Below are 27,543 nucleotides of genomic sequence, written 5' to 3'. Positions count from 1 at the left end.
CCCTTGAGTTGGGTGTGTGGGAGCTCATTCGTAATCCCAGCACGCAGGGAGGTTGCCGTAGGGAGTTGGCAAATTCAATCCCAGCGGGGGCAACTTAGCGGGATCCAGCCTCAAAGTAAAAAATAAAAAAGGGTGGGGATGGAGCTCAGTGTGAAGGCCCTGGGTTCAATGCCTAGTTAAAAAAAAAAAGAAAGAAAAGTCTGCATAGACTTTTCTCTTGTCGATGCTCCCTGAGGAGTACAGTGTAACAACTGTTTCCATACCATTTGCACTGTGTCAGGTAGTGTAAGTCATCTAGGGATGATGTGAAACACACAGGGGATGCTGGAGGTTATAGGCAACCTACACCGTTTACACAGAGCATCGGAGCAGCTGTGGATTTTGGCCTCCCCTGGAGTCCGAACCCATCCCTCCAAGATATCAAGGCGGGGCTGACTGTGTATCACCTCCTTTAATCCCCGGGGAAACCCCTGAAAACCCCAGACCAACAGCAAAACAAAACCCCAGTCCCTGCAAGGCGAGTCAGCAGGGCACTCCCTGAGAACATATTCCAGTTTGATTTCTCTGAACCACACCCCCTGTGTTCACCTTGGGCACAGCCACTGTCTTCCCATGGGGGGGGGTGTCACACACCCCCACCGCTGCCCTCCTCAGTCTCCTCCCCAAATAGCCCAGCATGGTCCTTTCCAAGCTGGTACTGTTTCCTTGTGCAGCCTGTCCTCAGGCCCTGAGCCACGGAGGGCCCCTGGTCAATTGCAGCAGGTGCTGGGAGGTGCCACCCTGTGGTCCCAAGGCAGGGCCTCCTGCCTGCTGCCCTTCCAACCCAAGCCTGCCCATCCGTCTTGCCCGACTCACTGTCCTTCAAGCGTGCTCAGTCTTAGCTGGCCCACACTCTTCACGGCGCTCACTGCCGCTCAGCACAGTGCTGGGGATTTACCTCCTGCACTGTCTGTCTCCCCGAGGCAGCTGAGCCCCATGGAGGAACAGGGCACTGCTCGGGCTCTGTGTTCAGTGCTGTCCCTGGGGCCAGCACAGTGCCTGGCACACAGTGGCTCTCAGTGAATACTGTTCAGTGAACAGTAGGCTCCAGTTCTTCGGTTTAAGGACGGAGGTGCCCGTCTCCTGCCTTCCCATTCCCAAGGTGATTGGCCAGTCATGTGGAGTTAAAATGAAGTGGCCGCAGGGAAGGCAGGAGACTGGCCTCAAGCCTTGTCCCTGCTTCCTTGCCCTGTCTTGTTGGGCTCATGGTTCTTTGCATTCCTTGGGCCAGGGCCTCTGGAGTGGACCGGAGAGACTCTCAGCTCAGAGCAGCAGGAGAAGGGAAAATCAGCACCTACAACACAGTTCTCTGCTCCCTCCCTCTGCTTTTCCCGCCTGCCACGCAAGGGTCCTGCGGGCAGAGGTGTGTGTGCAGCTCTCGGGTGATCGGTGGACGGGGTCCATCAGCCCATGAGGACAGCAGGAGCTGCTGGCTGCATTATGGCTCTTCTGGAAGCACGGAGCTTGTTAGCAGCCTGTGGCGCAGGCTCTGGGGAGAACCTGCCTCTAATAAATAAAATAAAGCCTCTGGGCTAAAACAATAGGCATCATATAATTATAGAACAAAGCGCATATTGTTTTCTGGATATGAATATTGGCTAGAGAAATCAAATTTGTCTCATTGGATGTGAATGACTTTAAAAATTGATTTATAAGAAGCTACATAAAACTGAATCTGCAATTCTTCCTCTTCTGAATGTTCTTTGAGAGGTGTCTGAATACTGCTATCAATGCTTGATTGCACCTCTGTAATTGTGTTTTTATGGATAGCTTTTTTTCCTCTGATGCATAGAAATGTATTAGGAAAATCAAGGTTCTTTCCAGAAATAAACAGATGCCAGATTAGACAAATTCTTTGTATTGATGCACATCCATTTTTGGGAAAGAGACAATTTTACTTAAAGACATGGCTTTCATCTTTTAAAATGCTATTTGCTAAGTATCTCCTCTTATTAAAGAAAGTAATTAAATGAGACATAACTATTAAACAATAGCTAAGCCAAGATGACATGGGGGATGCTGTCACAGTGACACATGAGAGTCAAGTATAAATCTATGAAAATGAGTCATCAATGCCACATACTTCATGACTCAGTGTTAGACACAAGGACTCCAGAGTGATACTAGAGTTTGGCTGGCAAGATTTTCAATGTTACAAGTTAACACTCCGAAACATTCATTCAGGTCTTTTCCAACTTTGCTCTTCCCAGGAGCACTCAGCTCTCTCTGGGGAGGAGGGAGTATAGGTGGGATCTCTCTGCCTGCTCCAGCTCTCTCCTGTCCCCTAGAAGGCCACTCACCCCAGCATCTCATCAGCACCACCCACTGAATGCCAGGGACCCCTGCACTGGGTGATCTGCAGAACGCTGTGGGGCTCAGGGACATCTGCATTCACATGAGCACACGTGCACTGTCCAGACCAAGCTGCAGTCACTCGCATGCGTGCCGAGCACACGGACACAGGCAGGGGATGTGAGGGTGACCATGTGTGAGCCAGCACGGACACACCAAACTCTGGCTCTCGCCTGCTGACCACCGGACCAACACTGGCCTTCCTGTGCTGTCCCCTTCTGCCCAGCCCTTCGGAGGACAGACTCACCATTATGCAAGGACACGGGGGCCAGTCCTGCCAGGAAGGGCTGCAGTGGATGTGTCTGCAGCTGGGTGGGCCTATCCTACCCCTCCCAGGCTCTGGCCCAGGGTGGGGGTCAGAGGCACGGAAGAAGCTACTGTGGGGAAAGCTCCTGGCTTCTCTAGGATTCAGGGTGTCTGGCCACTGGCAGACCGGTGACCGCGGTCTGTCTTCATTTCTGTGCATCGCTGTATCACCCTCCGGGAATCGTGTGGCTCATGCCACATAGCTGGAGCTCAAGTCCCACTCGCTGAGTGAAGGGAGGTGTGTCAGCACGTATGCTAGCTTTTGAGGTGCACACCCACATGGAAGCACAGTGAAGAGTGAACCCTATTCAGAGGGAGGGCTGGCCTTGCCCTCAGCTCCTGGGAGGTGGTCTCAAGGCCTTGGGCCATCCTGGCTCCTGAGGGCTCTGTTTGCTCGGGGTCTTCAGGCCAAGCAGAATGTCCTGCCTGCTGAGGGGCTGTGGGCCAAGGGTCCCCACCATGCCAGCGGGATGTGTGGGGGCTGGGTGAGCTTTCCTGGCTGGCAACCCTTCGCATACAGCTACGCACTGGTGGTGGGAGAGCCATGTGCCCGTGATTCTCCAGGAGAGGACACTGGAAGCTACACATTTGGGATCCTCCTGGATTCTCCTCTTGGCTGATTTTAATCTGTGCTCTTTCCCCACGATAAACTGTTAACTGGAGCATAACAGCTTTCAGTGAGTTCTGTCTTTCCAGCAAGCTACTGACTCCAAGGGGGGCTTGAGACCCCCACTTCCCAAATTGCAGTTGTGGGGGAAGTGAGATGGTCTTGTGTACGCTGCTCTCTCCAACTTCACTGCTGTCTAAACTCAGGATGTTCTGGCCCAGTTGTGCAAGTGCTGAGATTCCACACATGGGGGACAAACGGGAACACCTGGTACCCAGGTAGCTGTAACCAAAGCCTCCCGTCTGAGACATTCCTCTGAGCACTCGGCTCATCACAGTGGCAGAGGCCAGAGGGTGGACACCTCCTGACTGGCCAGCACTCCAGACTGTCGTGAGGTTGGGGTAGCAGCTAGTGCGGCCTACTGATGAAATACAGGCCTGAGCCCCCGAATGGGGCATTGGATCTTTGCCCGATCACCTGGTATGGCCAGGGGCAGGACTCAGGTGCCCATCAACTGAAGCTTTGGATGCCTCTGAACCTGCCTGGGAAGCCTACATCCCCTCTCCTGGAGACGCCTGGAACATGAGTCCCCAGGTTAAGAAGGCCTTACAAAGAGTACCAGCCCCTGGCTCTAACCTGGGCTACACTCACAGCCACGACAGCCAACTACTTCCTTGGAACCCTCCGGGAAGGTTTGGTTAAATTCTCTTCTATGGCTCATTTCTGGGACCAGGACTTTCAGTCAGGTGTTTCCCTCTGGCTGGTGTTTAAAACTCTCACACAGTATTGGAGGGAGACTGGCAATATCCATCAAACTGAAATGTGTCACTTCGGAGAACTTCTCTTACAGATCAAAGAGGTATCAGAAGCATGGTAAATACAACACGGTTGGCAGCAGACAAAGCCTGAATGCAGGCTGAATGTGAGTGTCCTTGCCTAGGCTGGGGAAGGGGCACTGGCCAGGGTGGGTGCTTGGCATGGCTCTGGGGCTTCAGGTCCGGCTCCTCATGTGGTGGGCAGAGGCCCCTTGGAGGAAGGGCTCCAACCTGAGGCAGCCGAGGGAGGAAGGAGCTGGTTAGCAGCCTCCGCTGGATGGGCCTCTGGCGGCAGTGGGAGAGGTGGGCTCGGGGAGGCAGAGACCCTGTGGACAGTCTTGGCCTGTGCATTCTGAGTCTAGAAGCAGAACCAGAACCTTCCTGAGGGACTTCTTTCTACCTTAGAGTTGGGGGTGGAAGCAGCCACCAGGCTGAGTCAGGCCCTGAAGCCAATATGGAGAGGGAAAGGAGATGACCTAGAAGAAGCTACCCAGAGAGCTCCCAAAAGCCAGGCCAGGTGAGCTGCTCGGGGCAGAGATAACTCCTCCAGCTCCTCGGGCTGGTGTACCAGGGCCACGGGGTGGCATCTTCTAGATCGGGCCAGACAAACACGGTCTCGATTGCTCCATCCAGAGCGCAAGGGCCCAGATGTTTAAATAAAACCAGTGTCTTCAACACAAGCTGGAGAGGACTGACCACAGCCCGAGAGCGTCAAGCATAGTGTTAGCCAAGATTTTATAACAAAATGTACCTCGCCACTCAATGAGATGATTTTAATTCGGAACCCACAACCACTGCCTATTGCGTGCAACAGCTCTCCATGCTAATCGAACACCTCTCATCTTTTACCGTGGATTCATGACTGGTTCATAGAAAGACAATAAAAATTAAATGAGTCATGAGCGCATAAATCATTTTCTTTTGGTCTTTTAAATAACTCACTTCCAAAGAAGCACTTTCAGAGAGAGTCTGGTTCATTAGAATTATTTGTTCCTGGTTTTATACCATCTAGGCATGGGGAAAAGCGAACCTTTTAACACACCCTTCAAACAATGCCACAGATACTTTCTTCTAATGGGCTTTGTGTTTCTGCTTTTATCGCTGTATTCTGCCTGCCCACAATTTGAAAGCCCCAAATAGCGAGATTCAGTGGGAGAAAAGAAATCCACACACACAACCAAAAAAGAGTGGTTCTTTCAAGTTATTTAAAGTATACTGAATGTATGGTAGGGTTTTTTAAAAAAAAATGAAAAATACAATAGAAAAATGTTTCCTCTCCCTGAGAAAATCCTGGTTAAACAATCCCACCTGGTGGTCCCGGGTTATGCTGCTCCCCTTAATTACTGCGGCCAACGGCCAGCAGCTGATGAGAGCCCAGGGCTGCACACTTGGCCCCACGGTCAAGTGGACGTGTGCAGCTGCGGCGAGGCCCGGCTCTAGGTGTTGCGACGCATGAGCGAGGAACCCAGAGAGAGCAGCTAGGAGGGCGGGCTGGCTCAGAGTCCTGGGCAAGCTCCGCGCCCCTGAGCATGTGGCTCCCCGGCCTTGTGGTGCACTGGTAAGGGCTGAGGAGATGCTAGCAAGTGACCAGCACAGGGCCTGGCGCTGTGCACGGGAGCAGCTCAGTGTTAGTGGTAAATTCAGCCCATCTTCCACTATCTGACTTTGGGGCTGTCCTACCCCTGCTTCCGTCCCTTTCCTGGGAAGGTGTCTGGACCCTTAGGATCATAGGGGCAGTGAGGAAAGTGACGAGGCAGAGGGAGGAGACATCGTTAAGGCAGGACACGGAGACTGGGTGACCGGGTGTGGGGACTGAGCTCACGCTGCCCTGAGTGGCCGCTGTGTAATCTGGGAGGTTAGAGAACCACAGGGCCGAGGCACGAAATGGGTTTGCATTGTTTCCGCAGAAAGTGAGGCAGCGCCCCCACCCGACCCAGCACGCCCAGTGTGAGGGGCCGGGCAGTGGGAGAAGCACATGGATCTGCCTCTGAGACGGGCCCCGCTCCGGTCCCTGGAGCTTATGTCTGGGCTCTCGGGGGATGGGCGGCCAGGGAGGGGTGTGGGCCTGCTCAGAGAGCCAGTTGCTCACTGGGCTTCTGTGTAGAACGTGATGTCCCAGAGGGCCCCAAGTGGGTCCAGAGAGCCCTCACAGGTTGCCCTCTCCCTGCTCCCCAGCAGCCCTGGTACCTGGACGGAGAAGCTCTCCCTGGGGAAAAGCTTCCATCCTGGGCTCTGGTCGCAGGGAGATGCATGTCATTTGTGTCCTAGGCGTGGCAGCATGCCTGCCCCCAGCACTGCATCATGTGCAGGCCAGGGCAAGGCCAGCACTGGCTTCTGGTGCCCACGGTGGGATGGCCCATGGGGTCCGATGGCAGGGACTGCGTGCTCCTCAGGGGGAAGCCTGGCCCAAGCCCGGGGCAGGCAGAGATCGGGGTGCTGCTGTGGCCACCCCAGCTTAGCTTCTGGGGCAAGAGCAGCGACTGTGGTTCCTCGAGATGTATGTGGGTGAGTGTGAGTGTGTGTCGCCTGTCCAGACCTGTATCTGTTTTGGTAAAAAACCAGACTGTGGACCAGGAAGCAGACAAATTACAGGCTGCCCTTTCTTTGCGCTGGGGAATACCAGCAGGAGCAGAAATAGCCATTGTTCATCCAACAAACAGAAACATAATCCAGAGAACCACAGTGCGAGGCACCGGCCGGCGCCCTGCTGCTGCCCAGTCTGGGGTTTGCGCTTGTCCTCTCCGCTCTGGGGCTTGGAATTCTCCCCTGCAGGCCGAGCCGGGAGTCCCCCGGGGCTTTCTCAGGAGCCACACACAGGGCTGGGCTTCCGAAGGCAGAGCGCAGACCCAGGCAAGGCCATGTGCCACGCAGCAGGAACTTTGCACGGAGGCCACAGGTAGCCTGGGCCATCACTCCACTCCAAATGCGCCAATCGGGAAGTTAGAGAGGAGAAGGACCAAGAGCATCGTTGCAGGGCTCGCCGCAGTTCTGGGATCCTTCTACTCTACAAAAGGCTCAGGACTCCTGGAGCACCTACCTTTGAGCATGTTAGTGCGCAAGGCCCTTTGTATTGTGGCCCAGCTTGAGCCTCCAGACTCCTCTCTCCTGATTATCCTGGCCACCAGAAGCCCCCGCCAGAGCGTAATAGGCATCTGTGGAAGCCGGTGTGGGGCTTTTGTGGCTCACTGGCACTAGCGAGTCAGTCAGTACACAGGACAACTCCCCACGTTGGCTGTCTGGCCGGGCACGTACAGGGCTGCGGAATCGGAGCAGTGCCTTCTCACTTGCCTCCGGGCTGCAGGGACACATTCGTTTTCTGATCAAATATTATTCTGATGCTCAAGGCACCTTTGATGTTTGCAAGTCAGAAAAGTTTAATTACATGTGTCATTAGGATGGCATCCGGTAATAGCTCTGTGACTGAATTCATTAACAGAATTCTTAACAGATAAGACAAGACAAATTAATATTTTGTTGCCCATGAAAACGTCTCATTAAGAGAGTAGTGAAAAAGTGATTAATATTTTGTTGCCAATCAAGATGTCTCAGACAAATGACAAAAAAGGAGGCCCACACCTCTTTGTGCTCTCTAATCTCCCTAGCTCGGTTCTGAAGGCAGATCCACTTCCCAGTGGGTCACTAATGATGCCACTGCCACTGCCACCAGGGATTGTAATTCATTGCTCAGGATGGCGGGAGGGGAGTGCTGGGATTCCGCAGGCTCAGGGGTTCTAGGAGCCCCATCAACCCCGGAATCTTTGCTCCACAGTGTTGCTCTCCTGGGCTGTTCTCCCCTGACCAATTCTTTTTTTTTTTTTTTTGGTACCGGGGATCGAACTCGGGTCCTTGCGCTTGCGCAGCAGGCAGTGGAACCACTGAGCTAAATCCCCGGCCCCTGACCAATTCTTGGTATGAAAATGTCCCGTGGCTCCTGAGGATGTGGCTCTGTCTTCTCACTGTCCTCAAGAGGGTTTGCCACGGCTTTGGGCCCCAGGCACTTCCTGTCAGTCCAGAACGCCTGAGCTGGCTGGACACCACCATCTGCACTTCCCCGTCGGCTCAGCAAAGTCCAGTGCTGCTTCGGATAGCGGAGGCGGCTGGTCGGTGTCTCTCTCCCCGGGTGAACCAAGGCTGATGAATCAGTGTCGTCCCCAGCCCTTACTCCAAGCCACAGGGGAGCTCTGAGTTGTAGCTGCCTGCCTGGGAGCCTGCTAGGCTGCTGCGGGCTGCTCCTTGGGGATTCAGGCTACAAAGTACTGAGTTTGTTGTTTAACGGCAGCTATAGCAATAGGATTAATGATAATGTTTGGCCTTTATGTAATATTATATGCTAAGAATGTTACCTGTGTCGTCTCACTGAATCTTCACTGTTATTCTACGAGGCAGGTACTATTATTTATCCCCATTTCACAGATGAAGAAATTGAAGCTCAGAGGGGTCAAAGGTCCTTTCCGAAGTTACTCAACCAGTAAGTGGCGCAGCTGAGCCTAGAGGTCAGGCTCCTCTGGCCCTGGGACCTGTACTCTCTCTAGCAGACTGTGGCCTACTTCCCCGTGGCAGAGGGAGGTGTGTGTATTTTGTGCACTTTATGTGTGCTTGCATGCATTTACAGGCTGCTGACTTAACAGCAGCGTTTGCTAGGAAGTAATGAGGGGCCATTAATCTTTGGTTGTACCCACAATTATCCAAATTGCTAACCTTATTGTGAAAAGTAGAGATGCAATTGAGCTGGTGCTGCAGGCATGTTTGAAGGAGGAGAAAAAACTCTCAAGGTAATTTAATTAGCTGATGGAAAGTATATTAAGAGGAGTTTTGCCTCTGCCTTTGTTCTGGGTGTCCTCAAATACAGCATCAAGTAACGCGCACGGACACTGAGACAGTTGCAGGGGGTCCTGTCCAAGCCCTCATTCAGTCATTACTGGACAGATGCACTGAAGAGTGGACACTCCACCTTGAGAGCTTTGGCACACACAAATATGCACCCACCCACCCACACACACACACACACACACACTCGGCCACGCCCAACTCTTTACAAATAGGACAGTGAGCCAGCCCAGGCGGGCTCAGGCCTAGAGGACCAAGAGCTTTACCCAGCCAGTGCCAGCACTCTGGCCTGAGCTGCACTGACGGTCAGAGAAGTCTCGGAGCTGGCTGTCCGCAGCACAGGAAGCAACCCCGCCCTGCGACAAGGGGCATCCTTTGCCCTCCAGAGTGGTTTTCTCTTTTCATCTTCATCCCTGCGTCTCCAGGGTGCAGTCGGAGGGCCTAGAGAGTCGCAGAGTCCCAACTTTGGGGGCTCCTGGAGCATTTCAGGCTGGACTGCTCTCCTCAAAAGCAGTCTCAGCACTGGAAGGACCTTCAAGGTCATGGGCTTTAGCTGCCCTCTTGTGGCCAGCAGCACTGTTGGCTACTTGAGCTTGGATGGTCCAAGGGATGGGAGGCTCACTACTTCTAGGGATGGCTCCCTCCACTGTGGGGCAGGGCTGATGGCTGGCATAGTGCTCTGTCTAGACCTGCGTCCCTTATGGGACAGCCCTTGGTCCTGTGTGCTGGTCCAACCCACGGGGCCACATGGCTCAGGTCACTCCCTCTGCCCCATTCCCTCTAGATGTTTGCCCACGGGTCTTCTGTATGCGGGCAAGCACCCCATGGGGCATCTGTGCTGTCCTGAGTCCAGGAGACCAGGGCACTCCCCTCTTCTGCCTGAAAATTATATTCCTGTTTTGCTGCCCAAGCCCAACAGCTGTCCTGGCAACTCCCCTTGTGGGTGACATCACTGTCCTCTCCCGTGAACTTCTGGGAAGCCGCACCACCCCTCGTGCCAAACCCGGACCAATAAATACACTTGAATTATTCCACTTCTTCAAGTCCAGGGGAAGGGAGGAATGGCTAATGTTGCTTTTCTTATAGATCGATTCCCCAAGGATCAGCAGGTTAAAGAATTAGTCATCAAGTGCATGTAGGTGATGTCAGGACCCCAGCCCGGCCACTGGTGTCCTCAGAGACAGAAGATACCCTGCTGGCCACACCTGGCTGTCTGCACTCAGCTGCTCCTTTCTGCCAAGCAGCGCCACTGGAGTCAGTGGTGGCGAACCTATGGCATGCGTGCCACAGCGGGCTGCTTATCTCATTGAAAGCTCTAAAAGGTTCGCCATCACTGGCTTATGCCATCAAGCCCTCATTCCCTGGTCTGGCAGAGAACATCCCCGAGGCAGGTCCCTCCCGCTGGCCTCTGCCATCACTACACACTTTCCCACGCAGCTGACTTTTCCGGGAGGTCTGCCTGACTCCAAAAGTGCCAGCTGACTTACATTGATGTCTTCCAAGTCCAGGAAGTTCAGGGTGAGCCCGTTGCGCTTCCAGACGATGGGAGGCCTCAGGTCCCCGCGGATGGCGCAGGTCAGCACCGAGCTCAGTCCCACGGTCACGGTAGTCACACTGACCCTGTCCTCGGGGGCAAGGCTGAGCTGAATCACCTCTGTGGAGGGAAAGGAGACGGATTCAGCTGTGGTCTGGGGGCACGGAGTCTCAACCCCAAGCCAACGGCCGTTAACTTACTCTGGGACGGGGCCCAGGAGGGCGAAAGGCCCCTGAAAATGCTAACGGTGCTGATTAAATGTGCCAATGGGCATGTTGCTGCGCTCTGAGTCAAAACGGGATCCACAGCTGATGTGAAGAGCAGCGCATGGGCGTGGGGTTTCGAGTGGAGTCAGAATGCTGGCTGCCAGGACCCCGAGGCTGTGGGACAGAGAGCAGGGAGTGCGGCCCAGAGCTCCGGCCTGAGGAAGCTGGAGCCCTGCCAAGTGCAGCCCAGGTCTCCGGGGTGGGCCGGCCGGGGTCTCGTCCATCTGGGGCAACGCCAAGGCTGCACTGTCAGCACTGTCAGCACTGGGGAGCGAACTGCCTGCCCTTTGCAGGCTTATTTCTGCCTGAAGATTCACGGAACTTGGAGTTGCATTTCTGTTATGTGACCATGCACTGTGGCCTTTAATTTTCCAAAGTGTACTTCAGGCTGACCAAGTTATGAATCCTTGCCATTTTACACTTGATAACTGGCATTAAAACGAATCATTCTTTCGGCAAATGGGCAGGGTCTAACGTATTTCCCGGCCATTACAGGCTTTTTTAAACTCTTGGGATTCCTGAAAAATTCCCCAAACTTGGGCTGCTCAGACGTAAAAATAGGCTCAGACTTGAGGGGGCAGTCACCAGCCCATGAGGGGACCGGCTCTGCCCCCGATCTGCACACTTGGAGGTCACACAGCGGGGAGGGGCAGGCGGGCTGTGAGAAGCCGGTTCACCCCAGCTACGCCCTGGGGCGTGGCGGCCGGCTGGTGTGTCGCACAAACACAGGGGACAAAGCACAGCGCTGGGAGCTGGGCCCGGACTCAGCGGACTCAGCGGGAGCCTTGTGAGCTGTGACCGGCAGCACCTCAGGCCGGCGCAGAGCAGCCGAGCCCCGCCCACTAACACGCAGCGGCCGGGCTCGGCCGCACGAAGACGAGCGATTTGGACGCCCGCTGCTTCATCGGCGATGGAGGGATGAACAACGGAGAGATGGAAATAAACAAGCAGAGCAGCCAAAGGCCAGTGGGGAGGGGCGAGCCCACGCTGGGAAAGTGCGACTCGGCCGCGGGAGGAGAGATAAGCACCAGGTGATGGATGCAGATGAGACGGGCGTAATATTTCACAGACATTGAAGCGACCGGACTTCAAGTTCCCTCTTAAATCACATCCTGCTTGCGGCTCTCCGCCTGTGAGTCACAGTCACGAGGCTGACTGCTCAGGGAGGAGGGAGCAGGCGCCACCTCCCCGCGGCTAGGGCTAGGCCAGGGCTGCCGAGATGGGTGGGAGTGAACCTGTGGAAAGGGTTCAGCTCCCGCTGTACTTCCGGCTCGGGACTCCAAGCCCAGCTCTCGAGCGTGGAGAGGAGGACTCTGTCCTCGTCGGGCGGCCATGAGGCTCCATGCTCTGCAACCAGGGAGGGATGAGGATGTCCCTGCTGTCCCAGGGGGTGGCGGGCATGGGGAGGGAGACGGGGTGTGTAGGTGAGGGGTCCCGGGGGCTCTAGAAGGAAGCTGCTGTCCCCCACAGCCTGCTCCCTACCCTCAGCTGGGTGCTGAGAGCCCACGGTGGATCCCAGACTGAGGCCCTGGGCCCCCAGGGGTGCTCCTGGCAGTGGGGACGCAGGAGGCCCAGGCTGGCTGGGGAACAGTGTCCTGGCCACAAGCTCAGGCCGACAGCTCAGCTAGGCCCGAGGTCAGCTGTGAGCGCCCCGGGAAGGACAGCCGGGGCCTCACCGTGTACACCTAGGCCGCAGAGGGTGGGGGTGGAAGTCGGGCACGCCCACACCGGAAGCCTCCTGGGTCCCTGGAGGCGCCGTGGCTGGGGGCGGTACGCGCCCCCCCCCTTCCTTGCCCATCATTTGCATGCGTGAAGATGTACACTTCACAGGAAAAACTTGCTTGAAATGAGAATGCGTGCATACTGTCAGAACCTTCGTAATTCTGCTCCTGTCAGCTACACAAATATTAACCAAACAGCAAATAGTTGGATCATTTAAAGTTTCATTAAATGAATGTTTTATTGGATTTAATTTATGTCAATATTCCCCCGCTCCTTTTAAAATTCGGGAGAGATTTATGGCAACTGCACCCTCTCCCTCCAGCCTCCCTGCCTTGTGCTTAGGCTCCCAAGCCCTGCCTGGAGCCCTGTCCCCGGCAGGCAGTGGTGAGACCAGGGCTGACTCTGGGGTGATCGATCACCAGGGGAGCAACATGAGACCACATCATGCGGGGCCCAAGGGGTCAGCACAGCCAGAAGAGGAGGTGGCTCTTAGTTTCCACAGTGGGGACTCTGAGGGGGCTGCAGGCCTCCTGGGCCCTAGGCAGTGTCATTTGCAGTGTCTGGCAGCAGAACATGGCGGCACTCGCCTGTCATCCCAGGATTCTCCGAGGCTGAGGCAGGAATATCCTAAATTCAAGCCCAGCCTGGGCAGCTTAGTGACTTGGTAAGACCCTGGCTCAAAATTTAAAAAAAAAAAAAAACACTAGGGAGGGAAAGGGGTCAAATCCTGCCCCCGAGAGCCCTGGGAAACAGAATGGTTCCCACCTTCTCCTCTGGAGCCATCACTGAAGCAATCCGCTGGCCGGATTATCTTGCCCGGCCCAGGGCCAGGGACTGGGTGTTGGGAATGATGTCAAAGATCCAACAGAAGGGCAGATCGACACCCTACAACCACACTGGGATGTAAGAGGGCCTTTGTGTCCTCCTTCCGTCCCTATAACACGCATCTGGGAGCCTGGGCTTCGTGCGCGGTCAGGGAACAGGGGAGTCACACTGTGGGGACTACGCTGTCCATCCTGACTGAGGCGAAGCCCAGCCACCCCCATCCCCAGAGAGCCCTGGGAGCAGCTTTCTTGGGGAAGGGCTGGTGGTGGCCGTGCGGCCCAGCTGGGGACCTCACAGTCCTCGTGAGCCTTCCCCAGAGGTGGGGCAGGTCCTGGGATGGGTGGGCTGCCCTTAGTCCATGTGTAGCGATCACATTCCTCTGACCCTCACCCTTGCTGCAGCACAGATGAGGGCAGGGGACCAGCTCAGTCCAGGCCCGGTCCTCACCCTGCTGGGCACCCGGTGACCTGAGAGGAAGGTACAGAAGGCCAAGCAGCTCTCCAGGCAGCTGTCTGACAAAGGGTCACCGAGGGGCCCTTCCAGCTCCTGCAGGCGCTCTTCCTAGGGCGACGGACATCAGTTTCTTTGGCTACTATGGGTGGAAGTTTCTAGGGCCTCTGGGAAACCAAGCAGCAAGACTGGCCTGCCACTCAGCATAAGGAGGGGACAGTGAGTGGGCTTGGGCAGAGGTGACGCTAGGTCTGGGGCCTGAGGATGTGTCCGCCTAAGGGGCTGTTGTCCTTGGCAAGAAAGGACCTGGCTGTGGTTCAGAGTGGTCCCTCAGGGCGGAGCTCTGTCTCCACAAGGAGGTGATGCCCCTGCTCTGAGAAGCGGCACTAGAAAGCTGCGTGGTGAGCAGGGAACTCGAGGGGGACAACCAGGTTGGGGGTGCTCGTAGCTCAGATACGCATCTCACTGGGGGTCAGATCTTCCAGCATCTGGGGCTTCTCTTGCTTTCCCCTGAGGCAGGAGGCAGAGGGAGAGACGCACCGTGCTGAGGTCTAGTCTGTGGGGTGGTTAGCAGCAGACGGACCTTCCTGGGCCACTAGCCAGGCGTTGTGTCCTGCAGTAGCTGTTGGGCAGTCCATGCCTCGCATGGTGCCTGGCTCACATTAGGTGGGGCTGAGGCCAAGACCCCTCTCTGGGGCCCCCGACCACAGCAGCAGCATGAGGTGTTCCGGACACCACCCCTCACCTGCCGCTGTACATTTGAACTTGGAGAGGAAGGGCAGCTGTAGGAAATGAACGAGCCTTCTATAAGCAGGCTAACAAACATCTTTCCTGATAGCAGGAGGCCATACAGTTTTAGTTGGTGGAGAATTGGGTTTTAGTTCCTATTACAGCTTTCCCTTCATCTCAGGCGCTATTTCTCGCACTGACTTGAACTCGATGAGACACTCATAAACCCATCAGCACCCACTCAAATAGGACTCTGGGACTGGGTAGCAGTAGAAATTAAATTTTTCAAATTCTTGTCAAGTCGGTGTTAGTTTTCTTATGTCAGAAAGGTACTAATGGAACACATTCCTACCTGGACATTGCCATTTTTCAAATGATGCTCTCGGTGAAAAGACCCTGTCAAAAGCTCAATCAACCTGCCCATCAATATTTTTGACAGAGCCTTGAAGGGTAAACCTAGGTTCACCTGCTCGAGAATTAGGGCCACTCACAGGGTGATCCTGGGCCAGGCACTTAGGCTGGGTCAGAGGCTGCAGCCTCTCCTCACGTGTTGCCTCCCTGGAACCAACTCTTGAGGCAACCTGGGAGCCACCAATGTAGTGTGACACTTACGAGATCGAATACTGATTTGAGCTGGCCCTGGTCCTGTGAGCAGGGCCACACTGTGGAGTTGGGGAGGGCAGAGAGTGTGCCACGTCTCCTGACCAAGCAGGACTTCAGCTAGCATTGCTGAGCGGGGCTGCTCCTGCTCTCCGGGGGCACTGTGCTCAGGGTGGGCCTGTGCTTTTTGTCTCCTGTTTTCTCCACCAGAGAACTGCCACCCTGGGCTCCTTTTAAACGTGGACGGGAGGCTGGGGACAGGTTTTTGGCCAGACGTGTCCAAAGCCACCTAAAGGGCACCTGCATGCATCTGAGAGTTCCCCTTTCTTTATGCATTATCAGTTTCTGTTTTTCTGTTATTGTCACAGTTCCCCTTGCTTGCCTCATTGTGGAGATGGCAACAAACTTCTTAATCAATTACCTGCAGATCTGTCAGTAATTTACTTGTTCAGTGGCTCTGTGCTGCTCAGTGTTACTTCCACCTTTATTACAGGTTACATCACGTTGTGCTGTCTGGTGTAAACGTCGTTTTTACTTGCATAAAGACAGAGACCAGATCTATTTCCTCTCTTTTGTATCCTCAACACTTCATATAATGCCTGGCACACGGAAGGGACTTAATAAGCAGTTTTACGCCAGTGAGTGATTGGTGCTCATTCAACCATTATTTATTGGGCACCTAGTGGGCACCAGGAGATAGTAGGAAAATCCTGGCAGGCAAAGCAGACCCAGTGCCTGCCGACCTGGCCCCGCTGGCTCAGCAGGGAAGACAGTGTTAAGTGCGGATGGAGAAGAAACCCAAGCCCTGTCTGTCTCAGGACTCCAAGATACGAAGGCCCTGCTCTTGCGGAGACCAGCTGCCCTGTGGCGCGGACCCCTCTCCATGTCCCCAGCGCTGGGCACCCCGGGGTGGACGCAGAAGGCACACCCGTGACCTGCTCTCAAGCTGCCCCCGTCTAGTGTGGCGTTTTCCTTGTTGGCAGGAGGGGCTGGAGCAGGGCCCGCTAAGCTCTGGGCCAGTGACTTTTTTGGCTTTTGGAAAACCACACCTCATTGTGACTGCTGTGTGCAGAAAAACGGCAAATTAGAGCTAAGCTTGGTACCCATAGCTGTGACATCACCGTCCCAGGGAGCTCTGGGGTCTGCAGTGTGGCGGGGAGCGGTCAGTGCTGACATGGCCAGCTCAGGACCTCCTGGTCAGCAGGGTGCACGGGCATCACGGAGCCAGGCACCAGCTCCCCCTCCCCACCTGCCGAGCGTCAGTCTGGGAGTCGGGGCCTACTGTCTCCCACACCCTCCTGTGTCTGTTCCCAAGGATGACAGAAATACCAGAAAGCATCTTAGCTGCCAACTGTTTTGCTGGCTGGGGGGAGGGGGTGATGCTTTGCCTTCTGCAATTATACACTGTTTACTCAGAATCTCAGAAATCTGTCTGGACCTCTAAGGTTGGATCCAAATCCTCCCAGGCAGGCAGCTCCTACCTCCCCAGCAAGAGGCTGCCACACTATTACTATAGACAGACAGAAATTCAGGCAGTTAGACAGGGCCAGATCCTCAAGGGGGTCAAGACAAAGGTGAAACACACCACAGCTGCACTGGAGTCACATCAGCTGAAAACCAGGCCTCGGGATAAAGACAAGATGACCAGACCCGCAAACTTCCTCAAAGAACAGACACTGGGCCTAATGAAGTCTAGATAGACATCAGCCACCCGGTGGGTGACCAGAGACCTCTGGACCCACCGCTTCCTAGGGGAATCTTTGTTCTTCCCGTGCACGCTTGTTACGTGACTTGTCTCCCGACTGGACCACCGTTACCCAAGTGACTGTACCTGTAACCTTATTGGACAATGTGGCTGTGGCCCACATTGTTCCCAGGTGGGTTTCACCCTCTGTAAAGTGGGGTCCCCGGCTACCCTCTAGGGAGCCCTCCTGCCCCTCCGGAGCTTTCCTATCAATAAATATCTTCCTGCTCTTAACCTCCGTTGTTCCTAGGACTCATTCTTCGACTTCTAGAGAACAAGAACTCGGCGTATCATACAGTTAACAGGTTGGGAGATACAGTGTTTCATATTGCATCTCGGTATTATTTCCTGTAGCATTATGTGCTCCCAAGTTCCGGGACATCTTCTAGTTTTCAAGTATTCATTTAGACTATAGGTCAATGTGAGTGGGCCAGGGAGTGCCTCAGTATTTATCCAAACTTTACTCTGGATGTAAAAGCCAGAGGGGTTCATTGGCCAGGAGAAACCAAGCAGAGCCCCAGCACTCAGGATGACTTGGCTTGCACCACCCCCTGCCGAAAACAAATTAACACAGATTCAGTAGGTGACTGAAGCAGACTGCTCTCCCTAATATGGGTGGGCCTCATCCAGTCAGCTGAAGGCCTGAAGAAAACACAAGGGTGGGTGAGAAGGGAGCTCCGGCCGACTGCGAAGCCTGAGCACGGGTTTCAGCCTGGACTTGTACCATCAGCTGTCCCGGGTCTCCTGTTTGCCAACTGCGGCTTTTGGGATTTGTCAGCCCGTGTCATTGTGGCACCGATTCCTTCTAACGGATCGTGTTGTATAGCTACAGATAGCTCTGTCTCTCTCTCTTCCTGGCTCTGTCCCTCTGGAGAACCCTGAAAAACTCATCCCCGTCTTCCTCCCTCCTGCGGGGACGGTGTGGTCCTGCGCTGTGACAGCGCCAGCATGGCCTCCTAGTGTGAGACCTGAGTGACTCCATTTTAAAATTTGGCCCCATTTTAGAGTAAGGTGGCCTAGACATAAATTCTAGTTCCAAAAAAAACCACAAGATGCACTTTGGCCACCTGCCTGTGATAATGTTCAACAGTCCCCTAACAACTAGCCTAGCAACAGCTAATCGGTAGCTGCCTCAATGTCCCAGATGCTCTTCTCGATGGCCTACAACAGCTAATCAGTAGTTACCCCAATACCCCAGTATCCCAGATGTTCTTTTCGATGACTTGAACAGCCGTTTACAGTTCAGCGTGCAAGGCCCAACCAATTAGGTTTAAACGTTCAAAACTTGCTAAATGCTAGCCAATTGTGTGATTTGCGTGTGATTTAAAACCCCACCTTTTTGAAACCCCGCGCCTTGCTGTAACCTCTATAAAAACCCCTGGTGTTTTAGAGTCGGTGTCGGATGAGAGTCCCTGCTCGAGCTTAAATAAACGACCCTTGTGTGTTTACATTGAAATCGGCTCCTTGGTGGCCTTTGGGGACCTCGTGATCTGGGCACACTAGCTGGTATTGGCGGAGAGTGGCCTGACCCCATCAGACCCGATGAAGGTGAGAAATCAGCCTCTCCTGCTGTACACTGCTGAGATTTCAGGGTTTCTATGGCAGCTGGTGTTATAATTACATAACGCACCCCCTCAGAAGGGAAAGAAATACAAGTTAAGGTATTGCCACTGAAGAAATGGCAGTGAGATGTAGGAGGGACCTCTGAGAGCCCCAGCCGTGAGGTCAGGAAGCCTCTGAGCCCCTTCTGACAGAAGACTCAGCTTCCACTCTAATCCCCCGACGTTCTCTGCAGAGGGAGCTCATTCCCTCACCCACACCTGTTTCCACTGCTACAGCCCAGCCTCCCTGCCTGAGGGGGAGGCTCGGGGTGGGCTGGGGAGAACGTGCAAACAAATTACACGGTGTACTAAACTCTATGGCTGCAAAGAACAAGCCGCTGCGGTGAGAGAATACAGGGGAGGCCCATTAAGATGCAGGTGGTGGTGGTGGAGGCTCTGTGGACGGGAAACATTTAGGTGCAGACAGCAGCCAGGCCAGGCCCGGGGGAGCTCGCTGCGAACACCCCGAGGCAGGATGGGCGCTGAGGAAGACCAGCCCGAGAGGCGGAAGGATGGGAAACCAGGCAAGGGAGTGTGGCTTGCAGGCCGCCAGAGAGCTAAGAATGGCCCGTGGGTCAGGCGGGCCCAAAGCGAGGATTTCTGGGTGTAATTCAAGGCGTAGGAATGTGCCTGGAAGGATTCTGAGTCCAGGAGGAATGTGATCTGATTTGCATGCTAAAAGGCTCACAGATCAACATCCAGGCCTTTGAGTGAATTGCTCCTTGCCAGGGAGAGGACACAGTGCAGGATGCAGACCAGCCAGCGGGCAAGGGCGTCGTTCGGGGGAGAGACAGTGGCAGTGGTGGAGGGGCGGAGAGAAGCGGACGGGGCTGGGCTCCCCTGCAGTTGGGAAGGGGGTCAGGAAGGGTCCTATCCCCGCTCCGTCCCCTTCCAAAGATGGTGCAGTTTTCCAAGCTGAGGCAATCGGGGAGGGAGCCCGGGGACCCGGGGCAGCACGAGGTCTTGGCTGACATCCTAACCTCCCCAGGCGTCTGCTGTGAACCGGGGTTAGAGTCACTCTCCGGGCCTTCTCTGGGAGTAAGATTTGAAGATAATTTCTACACTGTGTGGCATTCTCGTTACAAAAACCCTCAGGGAAAAAGAAGAATAGATTATTTTCTACTCCCCTCTCCCTAAACTTCCGGGACCCGCGTGTGTCCCGCAGGCATCAGAGCGAGAAGCCGCAGAGGGAGGCCCACCTCTACCCGGAAGCAGAGCCGCCACGTAGAAGTGCAAAATGGAGAAGCCACTGGGTCTTGAAAGAACATGAATAAATATAACTTGTTTTCTGTTTAATTATCCAGCCTCCTGAGATTGCCAAGGCACAGCCGTGTTTTGTAAACAGGCAACAGCAGACCGTTTTGGAGAGCAGTTTACATCTGTTTTTGATTCCAGCTCCCGGGAGCGCCCCGCAGCGCCGATGAACTCCTGGCGCGAGTGCTGGGCTGGCTGGCCCTCGGAGGCCCTGCTGAGCGGATTCTTTAAAGGAAACCTTGGACTCAGTTCCCCATCAGTCTGGCTGCTGAGCACCTTGGCCTCCACCCTGTGGTCCAGGCCAGGCCACATACCCTTCCTGCATGGCGCCCCCTGGTGTTCGGCTTCTCAGGCGCCCCAAGAGGCTGCAGCTCTGTAGTAATGTGACAGGCCGCCCAGGTGGGCCCAGCTGTCGGGAGGGGAGGGGAGGGGAGGTCAGCAGGTTGGCGGCCCTGGTAGCCGGGCTCGGAGGTTGGCAGAGGGGTTCAGGGTCCGAGTACAGAGCAACAGGAGTGGGGCAGGGCAGTGTGGAGTTAAGAGGGGCAGCCTCTGGGACAGTGCTGAGAGGGCCCTGGGTGGGGCTGGAGGCCCCATAGCTATGGCAAGGACGTTAGGTTTTGTTTTACGAGAAGCCATTAGAAGGTTTTAGGCAGGAGGATAAAATGCTCTGCTTCACACTTTTTTTTTTTTTTTTTTTTTGGTACCGGGGATTGAACTCAGGTCCTTGCACTTGCGAGGCAGGTGGTGGAACCACTGAGCTAAATCCCCGGCCGTACTTCACAATTTTAAATGCTGTCTGTGCATCAGCTGAGGAATTTTCAGCTAAGTTAACTGAACTCTGACTGGAAATGGGGCTGACTAAAAAGGAAAGCCTATCACTGAGTAACGAGAAGGCCGTGGTCTCGGGGCTCCCCCTTCCTGCCCTGCTTCCCTCAGCATGCTGCTTTGCTGCCCGTTTCCGGGAGCCAGAGGCACAGTTCTAGGCCCCGCATCAGCTGGGAGAGAGGACGTACACAATTTCAGAACAAGAAACTCCCCAAAGGCCCCAGGCGATGTCCCCTCATGTTTTATTGGCAAGACCTGTCACAGGGTCACTCCTAGAGCGATGATGGCAAGGGCCATCCCGGCCCTGGCGGAGGGGAGAAGACTATCAGGAAGAGAGAAGGGAAGCACTCTGTGGTCCAGTGAAGGGGACAGATGGGGCCGTGGAGGCAGCAGAGACCTGGCAGGAGGCCGCGGTCCAGGGGCTGAGACGCGGGCACCTGCGGAAGGGAGAATGAGCGGATTTCTTGATTGATGCGACAAGGAGACGGAGTGAAGGGGAAGAATCAAGGATGAAGCCTGGGGTTTTGGCCTGAAAAACTGGGTAGGTACTGGCCCTACTTACAGAAAGTCTGAAGGAAAAAGAGCAGATAATTCAGATGAAACCCCTGGCTCTTTTTCAGTGTGGTGGGTGGCCTGAGGGGTGGGGAGCTGACTGTGTACATTAGGGGCTCAGGAGATGGTGAGCGGTCCAGGTTAGGGACTCGGCTTCAAAGTCATCAGTGAAGAAATGATATTTAAAACCGTGGGGCCAAATGAGATCCCTGTGGAGAGTGTAAGGAGGGGGCAGCAGGACTGAGGGCTGGGACCCACCGACATTTAGAGGTGGAGGAAGAGCAAAGTGTGTAGCAGCTCTGTCCGGGGTGGGGCGAATCTCCAGGCAGTGAGGCTTGAGATCCGACTTTGTGTTCGGGAACATGGAGACCATCTGGGACCTGTAATGTGTCATCAGAGTGTTGGGGGATAAAGCCATCCTTGGATGGACTGAAGAGAGCAGGAGGCGAGGAGGAGGAGGAGAAAAAGGGGGAGGAGAGAAAGGGCTCTTAGGGTTTTGTGAAGGGGAGCTAAAAAGTAGGACGGCAGGTGGAAGTTAAAGGCGAGATGGGTTAGTTTGTCTTTTGAGGTGGCTCTGTTTGCAAGCCAACGGGAATAATCAGATATACAGTAGAAGGAAAAGTTCATGATGTAAAAGAGAGGAGGGGACCCTCAGAAGAAAAGTCTTTGAGGAAATGGGGTGGGGGAGCACTCTGAATAACGGGGGCCTGGCCTCTAGGGGGCAGAGACTTGGAGCTGCGTAACAGAAGGTGGGCGGAGCACGGGTGTGGACGGACACAGGGCAGCGTGGATCTGTGGATCTGACGTGGGAAGAGGAGGCAAGACCTCCAGAGCTGTGTGGTGCATTAGGAACCACAAGGCCAGCCACACCGATACTGTGACTTGCACGCCCCTAAACTAAGCACCTGTCTCTGTCTGCTGAAAGAGTCCTTTCCTAGGCATGAACGCGTACACCTGTGGACAGAGCTCTGTCCTAAGTAGCCCATGTCTTTGGGGAGTAGCCTGTGGGAGGCCCGGGTGGGCCCTCATTGTTCCTCGCCCTGAGCTTTGCAGGGCCTGGTGGTCCCCCTGATGCGCCTTGTGGTGGTCAGGTCTCCATGGGGGCAGCTGAGTGGAGGCCTGGGAAGAGTGATAGCACCACGGTCATAGTGATGACACAGAAACCATCCCTTTGGCTTTGCTGAAACCTTTCCTGTGTCAGGTAAGATGCATGGCAGCAAAGCTTTAAAATATTGGGATGTGATAAATCTCTTTTCCTTGGAGGGACATTTATCCTGTCTTTGTCTTAGGTAGATTCTTTAACTTAGCTTTCAGAGAGAACCCTGTAATGTATGCCTGATCCAAGGACAAGTCTTGGTAAGAAAAATGCCTCTCATTTCCCTTCCAAAGACTCCTCTGCCATCTGTCATTTTGGAGATCGCCACATCTTGACCCATGGCAAATTGCTTCTTGGTGCTGACGTGGAGCCCGCCTCCCGGGGCCCAGGCGGGGTCTGCCGGCCGGCTGAGTGAACCAGCAGTCCATTTTAGGGATGACCGAGTCCAAATTGCGTCCACCTCTCTCCAACTTTATAATCACAGCCACGCAGCCCTCACACCCTTCTGAGTCACCCTGTTCTCTTCATCCCCTCCTCCACAGTGCCTGGTCAGGACCTCACTGTGTGTGTGCTGGACAGAAGCAGTCTCTCTGGGAGTCTTTCCACAGGGCAGCAGCCCTCCTCTGCCTTGGAAGGGAGTGAGCTCTGTGGCTTGGCATTTAAGGTCCACTAACACCTTATTTCCAGCCTTATTTTCCCAGCTTTGAGCCAAACTGAACTCCTGGTTGTTCTCCCAATGTGTCCCTCGGCTTCGCCACCCTTGCGGAGGAGCTCAGCATCATGCAAATGTGAAACCAGGGAAGCTGGTGGAAAATCACTGTGAAAGCTCTCGGATTTCGGCTTTCCTTAAATCTCTGCCCTGCCCGTGCCCTGCCCTGCCTCTGAGAGTAGTCAGTACAGCACCAGGCCTGGACTCCGCCAGGGCACCTCTCTGGAACAAACCCACAGTGATAGAGAAACTCCAGCCATCGCTTAAGTAGGAATGAAACTAAAGTTTCAAAAGATTATCTGGAGGGTTGATTTTGGAGAAGTGGCCGGCAGTCCAAACACAGGGGAGCAGCTCCCTCTCTGGCTAGGGACTCCGGGACTGCAGCGGGGACTACCCGAAGGGCATCTAGCAGCTCTGCAGGGCTAGTCATCAGCAGGCGCCCCCACGGGGAGGACAGGAAAACGGGACCCCAAGAGGATGGTGGCCAGACCAACACCCCAGTTCCAGGGGATTCCGGCTCAGCAGCCCCAGGGACTGTGTTCTGTCACCAGTCTCCCTGGCACGGTATATGCATCCTGGCAACAGGATTCTGATTTCTGTAGGTCTCGTGTGTTTTGCTGGCGGCTGTGGTGCTGGATGCCTTTGATGTCAGAACCAAACAGTCTCATCAGCCCAGGAAAGCTGCAGGGGTTGAGCGGGCCCTAAGCAGCCTGAGCAGCAGTCAGCCTGCTGACAAACGGCTCCCGCAGCAGGAGGCCTCCGTGAGGATGCTCACCCATGCTGCGAACCTGCAGGGGAAGCTGGGTTGGGCCCAGGCTGTGTGTGTCTTTTTCACATTGTAAAAACAGGCTCTGGCTCAGGATCAAGACCTTGAGTGTTTGGGACTAGCCCCGAGTCTGTGGCTGCTTTATAAACACCTACCACTTAAACATCCCATGCAGACGCCCACCACCTGCACTGCCTGCCCTCCTGCCCTGTCTGGACCCCGATTTCACTCCTGGCACCATGCTCGTCATCTGCCTGACCTCTGACTGCCTGGAGCACCCCCTGAGGCTATCTTCCTGCCCCCGAAACCCCATCTGTGTGCAGAGGCCTGCCCCAGCCTTCTGTGGCTGTCCACTCTGGCTCATGGGAAGGGGAGGCTTCTGGGAAACCGGCCTGCCAAGGGAGGCTCAGTGGACAGAGGCCGGGTGCTCCTCTCCCAGGTCCTGCCTCTGGCAGGGGTCCTGGGAGCTGCGGCTGGGGAAGGGGCCTCATTGAGACCCCCACCTGGCCCCAGCTCCATCGTCTCATTAGCTCAGTCTCCCTGCAAAGCAGCGGAAGTCACTGGTGGCCACTGGTTGCTGCTGCTAAACCGGGGGCTTCGAGAGAGCAGAGTTAGTCTTGGAACCCAGCAGATCATTCCTGCTTAAACAGATAAGGTGTGGTTGGAATGCAGTCCTGCCACTCCCCTGCCCTACAGAGTCCTGCTGGGAGCCATGTGCTGCGAGGGCTGAAGAGCCTGCAGCAGCCTGAGCTTTGCATCTGCCGCAGTGCCGGCCTGAGTAGTCTCCAGCCTTGCTGCTGGCCCCGGAGTCTCCACCCTAGATGGCTTTTCTCATCCCTCACGTCATCCTTCCCCTGCTGGTTCCCCTTTCCTGGGCCTAGTTGCACCATCCTTCCTGGTTCCTTGGCCCCTGGGTCTGGTCACCTCCTACTTCCCAAGCCTTTGGGCTCAGCCTCCCTTGCACTCCCATAGCCGAAGACCAGAGCCTCTGCAAGGCCTCCTGCCTCCAGCCCCATGTCCTGGACACTCACCCTCAGCCCTGGAAACCCCTCACCTGTCCTCCCTGTGCCTTCCTGAGATTCCCAGGCTGTCCCCTATCACACCGTCCTGTTGCACACTGAGCTGGGGTCACAGTCTTATCAGGGTGCCCTGTGCCAGGCTCTGGGGAGACCACATGGGTGGCACCCAACACGGAAAGCACTGGCTGAGAAAGAACACTTAACTGGGTGCCCTGGGGTAGTGGGTAGGGTCAAGCATGGCAGGAACTGTCTCTGCCTGGTTTCCTGCTGCCTCCTGGCACCTCGTGTGGGGAGTGGCACTGAGCCAAACCCAATAAGTACAAGTGAAGAGGAGGAGGGCACAGGAGGGCACAGGAGGGCAGGGGAAGAGCTAGGAGCTTGCGGTGGTAGGGAATGGGATGCATAAGTCATGGCTTCCTGGATCCTCCAGGTCCCTGTGTGGAGGTCCCATTGGAGAAGCCACCTCATCCTGCTCTCCCAGGTTGGGGTCACCCTGCAGGGGAAGGGAAAACTCGGGATCGCTCAGCTGGGAGGTGGTGAAGCTATAGCCGGGCTCAGGTGCCCTGCCTGAGCCTGCTGCCCAGCACAGAGGGTGGGGGCACACTCCCAGGGGTCTTACTGTGCTGTGGCGACGTGCTGCCTCCCACCCATGGGAAGGGGGCCCTTACAGGACTCCAACCTGAACACATTCTCCCTAAAGTCCAGCAGTGACGCACAAGTCCTGGTCGTGCTGCCTCAGGCCCAGGTCCACAGCGAGGTGTCTAAGCCCTCAGTAAGCGTGAGTGCACCATGGCTGTCCAGCTCAGTGGCCTCAGGGCTGCCAAGTGTGGCTCCCATGATCTGTGGCCACAGCACCCCTCCTCATCACTCACTAGGCATGGTGAGCCCTCCCGTACTGCCCAGAGGGCTCTAAGCATGGGGAACGGCAGATCCCAGGTGTGGGGTCCCTGTGGGCAAACACGGGGAACCCGGGCCACACGGTAGGCGCATCTACCATGGCTTCAGGGTGCAGTTTCCGGGGACCTGACCTCGGGAGCTACACATGGGTGTCCTTGCTCCCGGGGGTTCCACAGAAGAGCCAGGGAGCTGTGGGCAGGATGGCTGTGGCATCCCAAACACTGGCCCAGTGAGCTCCTTGCACACAGTGGGCAGTGCCCAGTGGAGGGCACCCAATAGACGTGGGTGGCTCTGAAGGTGGCCTGGCCCCTCCTGGCTGACAGGAGCTAAGCGCCACTGCCTGAGGGTGGGGCTGAGGGCCTGTCCGGCTTCGGCAGGGGCTACACAGCAGCCTCTGTCTCACAACCTTCCCCTAGACCTGCTGTCCTACCAGCTCCTACCTCAGAGAGAAGATGGGGCTGAGGGTGGTGGAGCACAGATCTCAGGGCCAGCAGAGCCCAGGACCTTCTGGCAAAGGCTGCAGAATTCCTCTATTCTATGGGGTGTCTACCTCTGCCCAGCCTATACTGAAAGAAATGGGGACCCCCTGGCAGCAGACAGAAAGGGACAGTGGCTACTCCTGTCCTCTCCTTGCCCAGCAGGCTGAACGTGGAGGTGTCCTGGGAGCTGGGCACACACTCTGGGGGATCAAACCGGGCCCCCTCAGGCTCAGCCTACAGTGGCCACAGCAGTGGGGTCTCTGCTCATCTGTCCCAAGGAGGCCAGGCCTAGAACAGTGACTACGACTTGTCCTACATCCCTGGATCCTTGCTAGGTGTCCTCAGCCTTGGCAGGAACTCCTCCGGGTTCCTCAGGGGACCCAGAAAGGGGTGAGCATGCCCCTTCTCCAGCAGGGAGGTCCCCGAAAGTCACAAGGGTCCCACTGGGCAGGGCGGCTCCTGTCTGCATTGCCTCTCCACCTGGAGTCTCTGTGATCCATTTCTCAGAACCAGGTCGGGAAAGAGCAACAGCAGAGTAGGAGGAATGCAGTGATGTGTTCAACAGGTCCTGGGGGAGGGGAAGTCAAGGGGCAGAGGAAAGGGGGCAGAAGAAGGGAGGAAGGGCTAGGTAAGGGGAGGGGAGACAGAAGAAGCCTCGAGCAACGTCTGGTGGGGTGGGATGGGGGGGTGGCCTGGGCAGGCCCTGGGGATTGTGTCCCTGGGGTCCACAAGGGACTCTCCCTGAGCTTGGGTTAGGAGGATGAGAGGGCCAGCCCAGGGCTGAGGCGAACCGGGCAGTGACAGTGAGGACAGCCCTTTCCCAGAAGGCACTTTCACATCCACGGGGCCATCGGGCCCACGGGGAGCCTGGGCAGAGAGCATTCACCAGCCTCAGAGCGGCAGAAGCTGAGGCCAAATACTGGACCCTGACGTGCGAGTGGATCCCTCCCACTGGTGCCCAGGCTGGTGCCAGCAAGGAAAGCACTGTGGCTCCAGCCAAGCCTGGGATGCCCTCGGCCAGGGAGGACTTGGTGTTGCGCTCCTGCCAATGGGGACCTGAGTCCAGCACTAAAGCTTTGCTTCGGCAACTCGCCGAAGGGTGGAGGTCGCTACGTTGTTGGCTGGTAGCACTTGGGAGGAAGGAGGTTGACAGGCCTGGTCCTCCGGGGAGGGGTGTTTGCTGGGGCCAGAGCTGAGGCAAGTCCTGGGAACAGAGTGGCAGCTTCTAGGATGCAGGTCCTGAGGCTCAGAGGTGAACTTTCCCAGCCTTGCAATTTCACTGCCGAGTCTGGGTGTGCCGAGTCTGGGTGTGCAGAGCTGAGGGCTCCCTCCAGGGAGCAGCTTGCCGCTGTCCCCAGTGGTTTTGCCAACACCCTACACTTCTCCTCAGCTGTGCCCCTGAGGTGTTGAGCCCCCAAACTCTGCTCTGAATTGTGTTGGTTGTGTATTTAGCTTCCTAACTAGGTCATGGGCCCTGGAAGCTCCGCCTGTATTTTTTTTTTTTTTTTTTTTTTTTTGGTACCGGGGAT

At 55.6% G+C, this 27,543-nt stretch overlaps 1 protein-coding gene and 1 long non-coding RNA gene across 6 annotated transcripts in view; one reads left to right on the top strand and one right to left on the bottom strand.

Moving 5' to 3' along the window:
- Positions 1–19,753, top strand: part of LOC147823010 (uncharacterized) — a 121,988-nt gene extending 102,235 nt beyond the window's left edge. For all 4 annotated transcript variants that reach the window (XR_015444865.1, XR_015444864.1, XR_015444863.1 and 1 more), the window contains exon 5: positions 1,271–19,753. This is a non-coding gene — a long non-coding RNA (uncharacterized LOC147823010). The remainder of the gene's footprint in view (positions 1–1,270) is intronic.
- Fstl4 (follistatin like 4) overlaps positions 1–27,543 on the bottom strand; it is a 381,739-nt gene that overhangs the window by 40,593 nt on the left and 313,603 nt on the right. For both annotated transcript variants that reach the window (XM_004836583.4, XM_021241322.2), the window contains one exon: positions 10,434–10,600. In XM_004836583.4, coding sequence (XP_004836640.2) covers positions 10,434–10,600 — 167 coding nt within the window. The remainder of the gene's footprint in view (positions 1–10,433; positions 10,601–27,543) is intronic.

The sequence above is a fragment of the Heterocephalus glaber genome, unplaced genomic scaffold (assembly GCF_053883595.1).
Source record: "Heterocephalus glaber isolate CG9 unplaced genomic scaffold, H.glaber_assembly_v1.0 deba00001606, whole genome shotgun sequence".
Lineage (NCBI taxonomy): Eukaryota > Metazoa > Chordata > Mammalia > Rodentia > Bathyergidae > Heterocephalus > Heterocephalus glaber.
The sequence above is the reverse complement of the archived record's forward strand: the minus strand, read 5'-3'. Positions and strand labels throughout refer to the sequence as shown.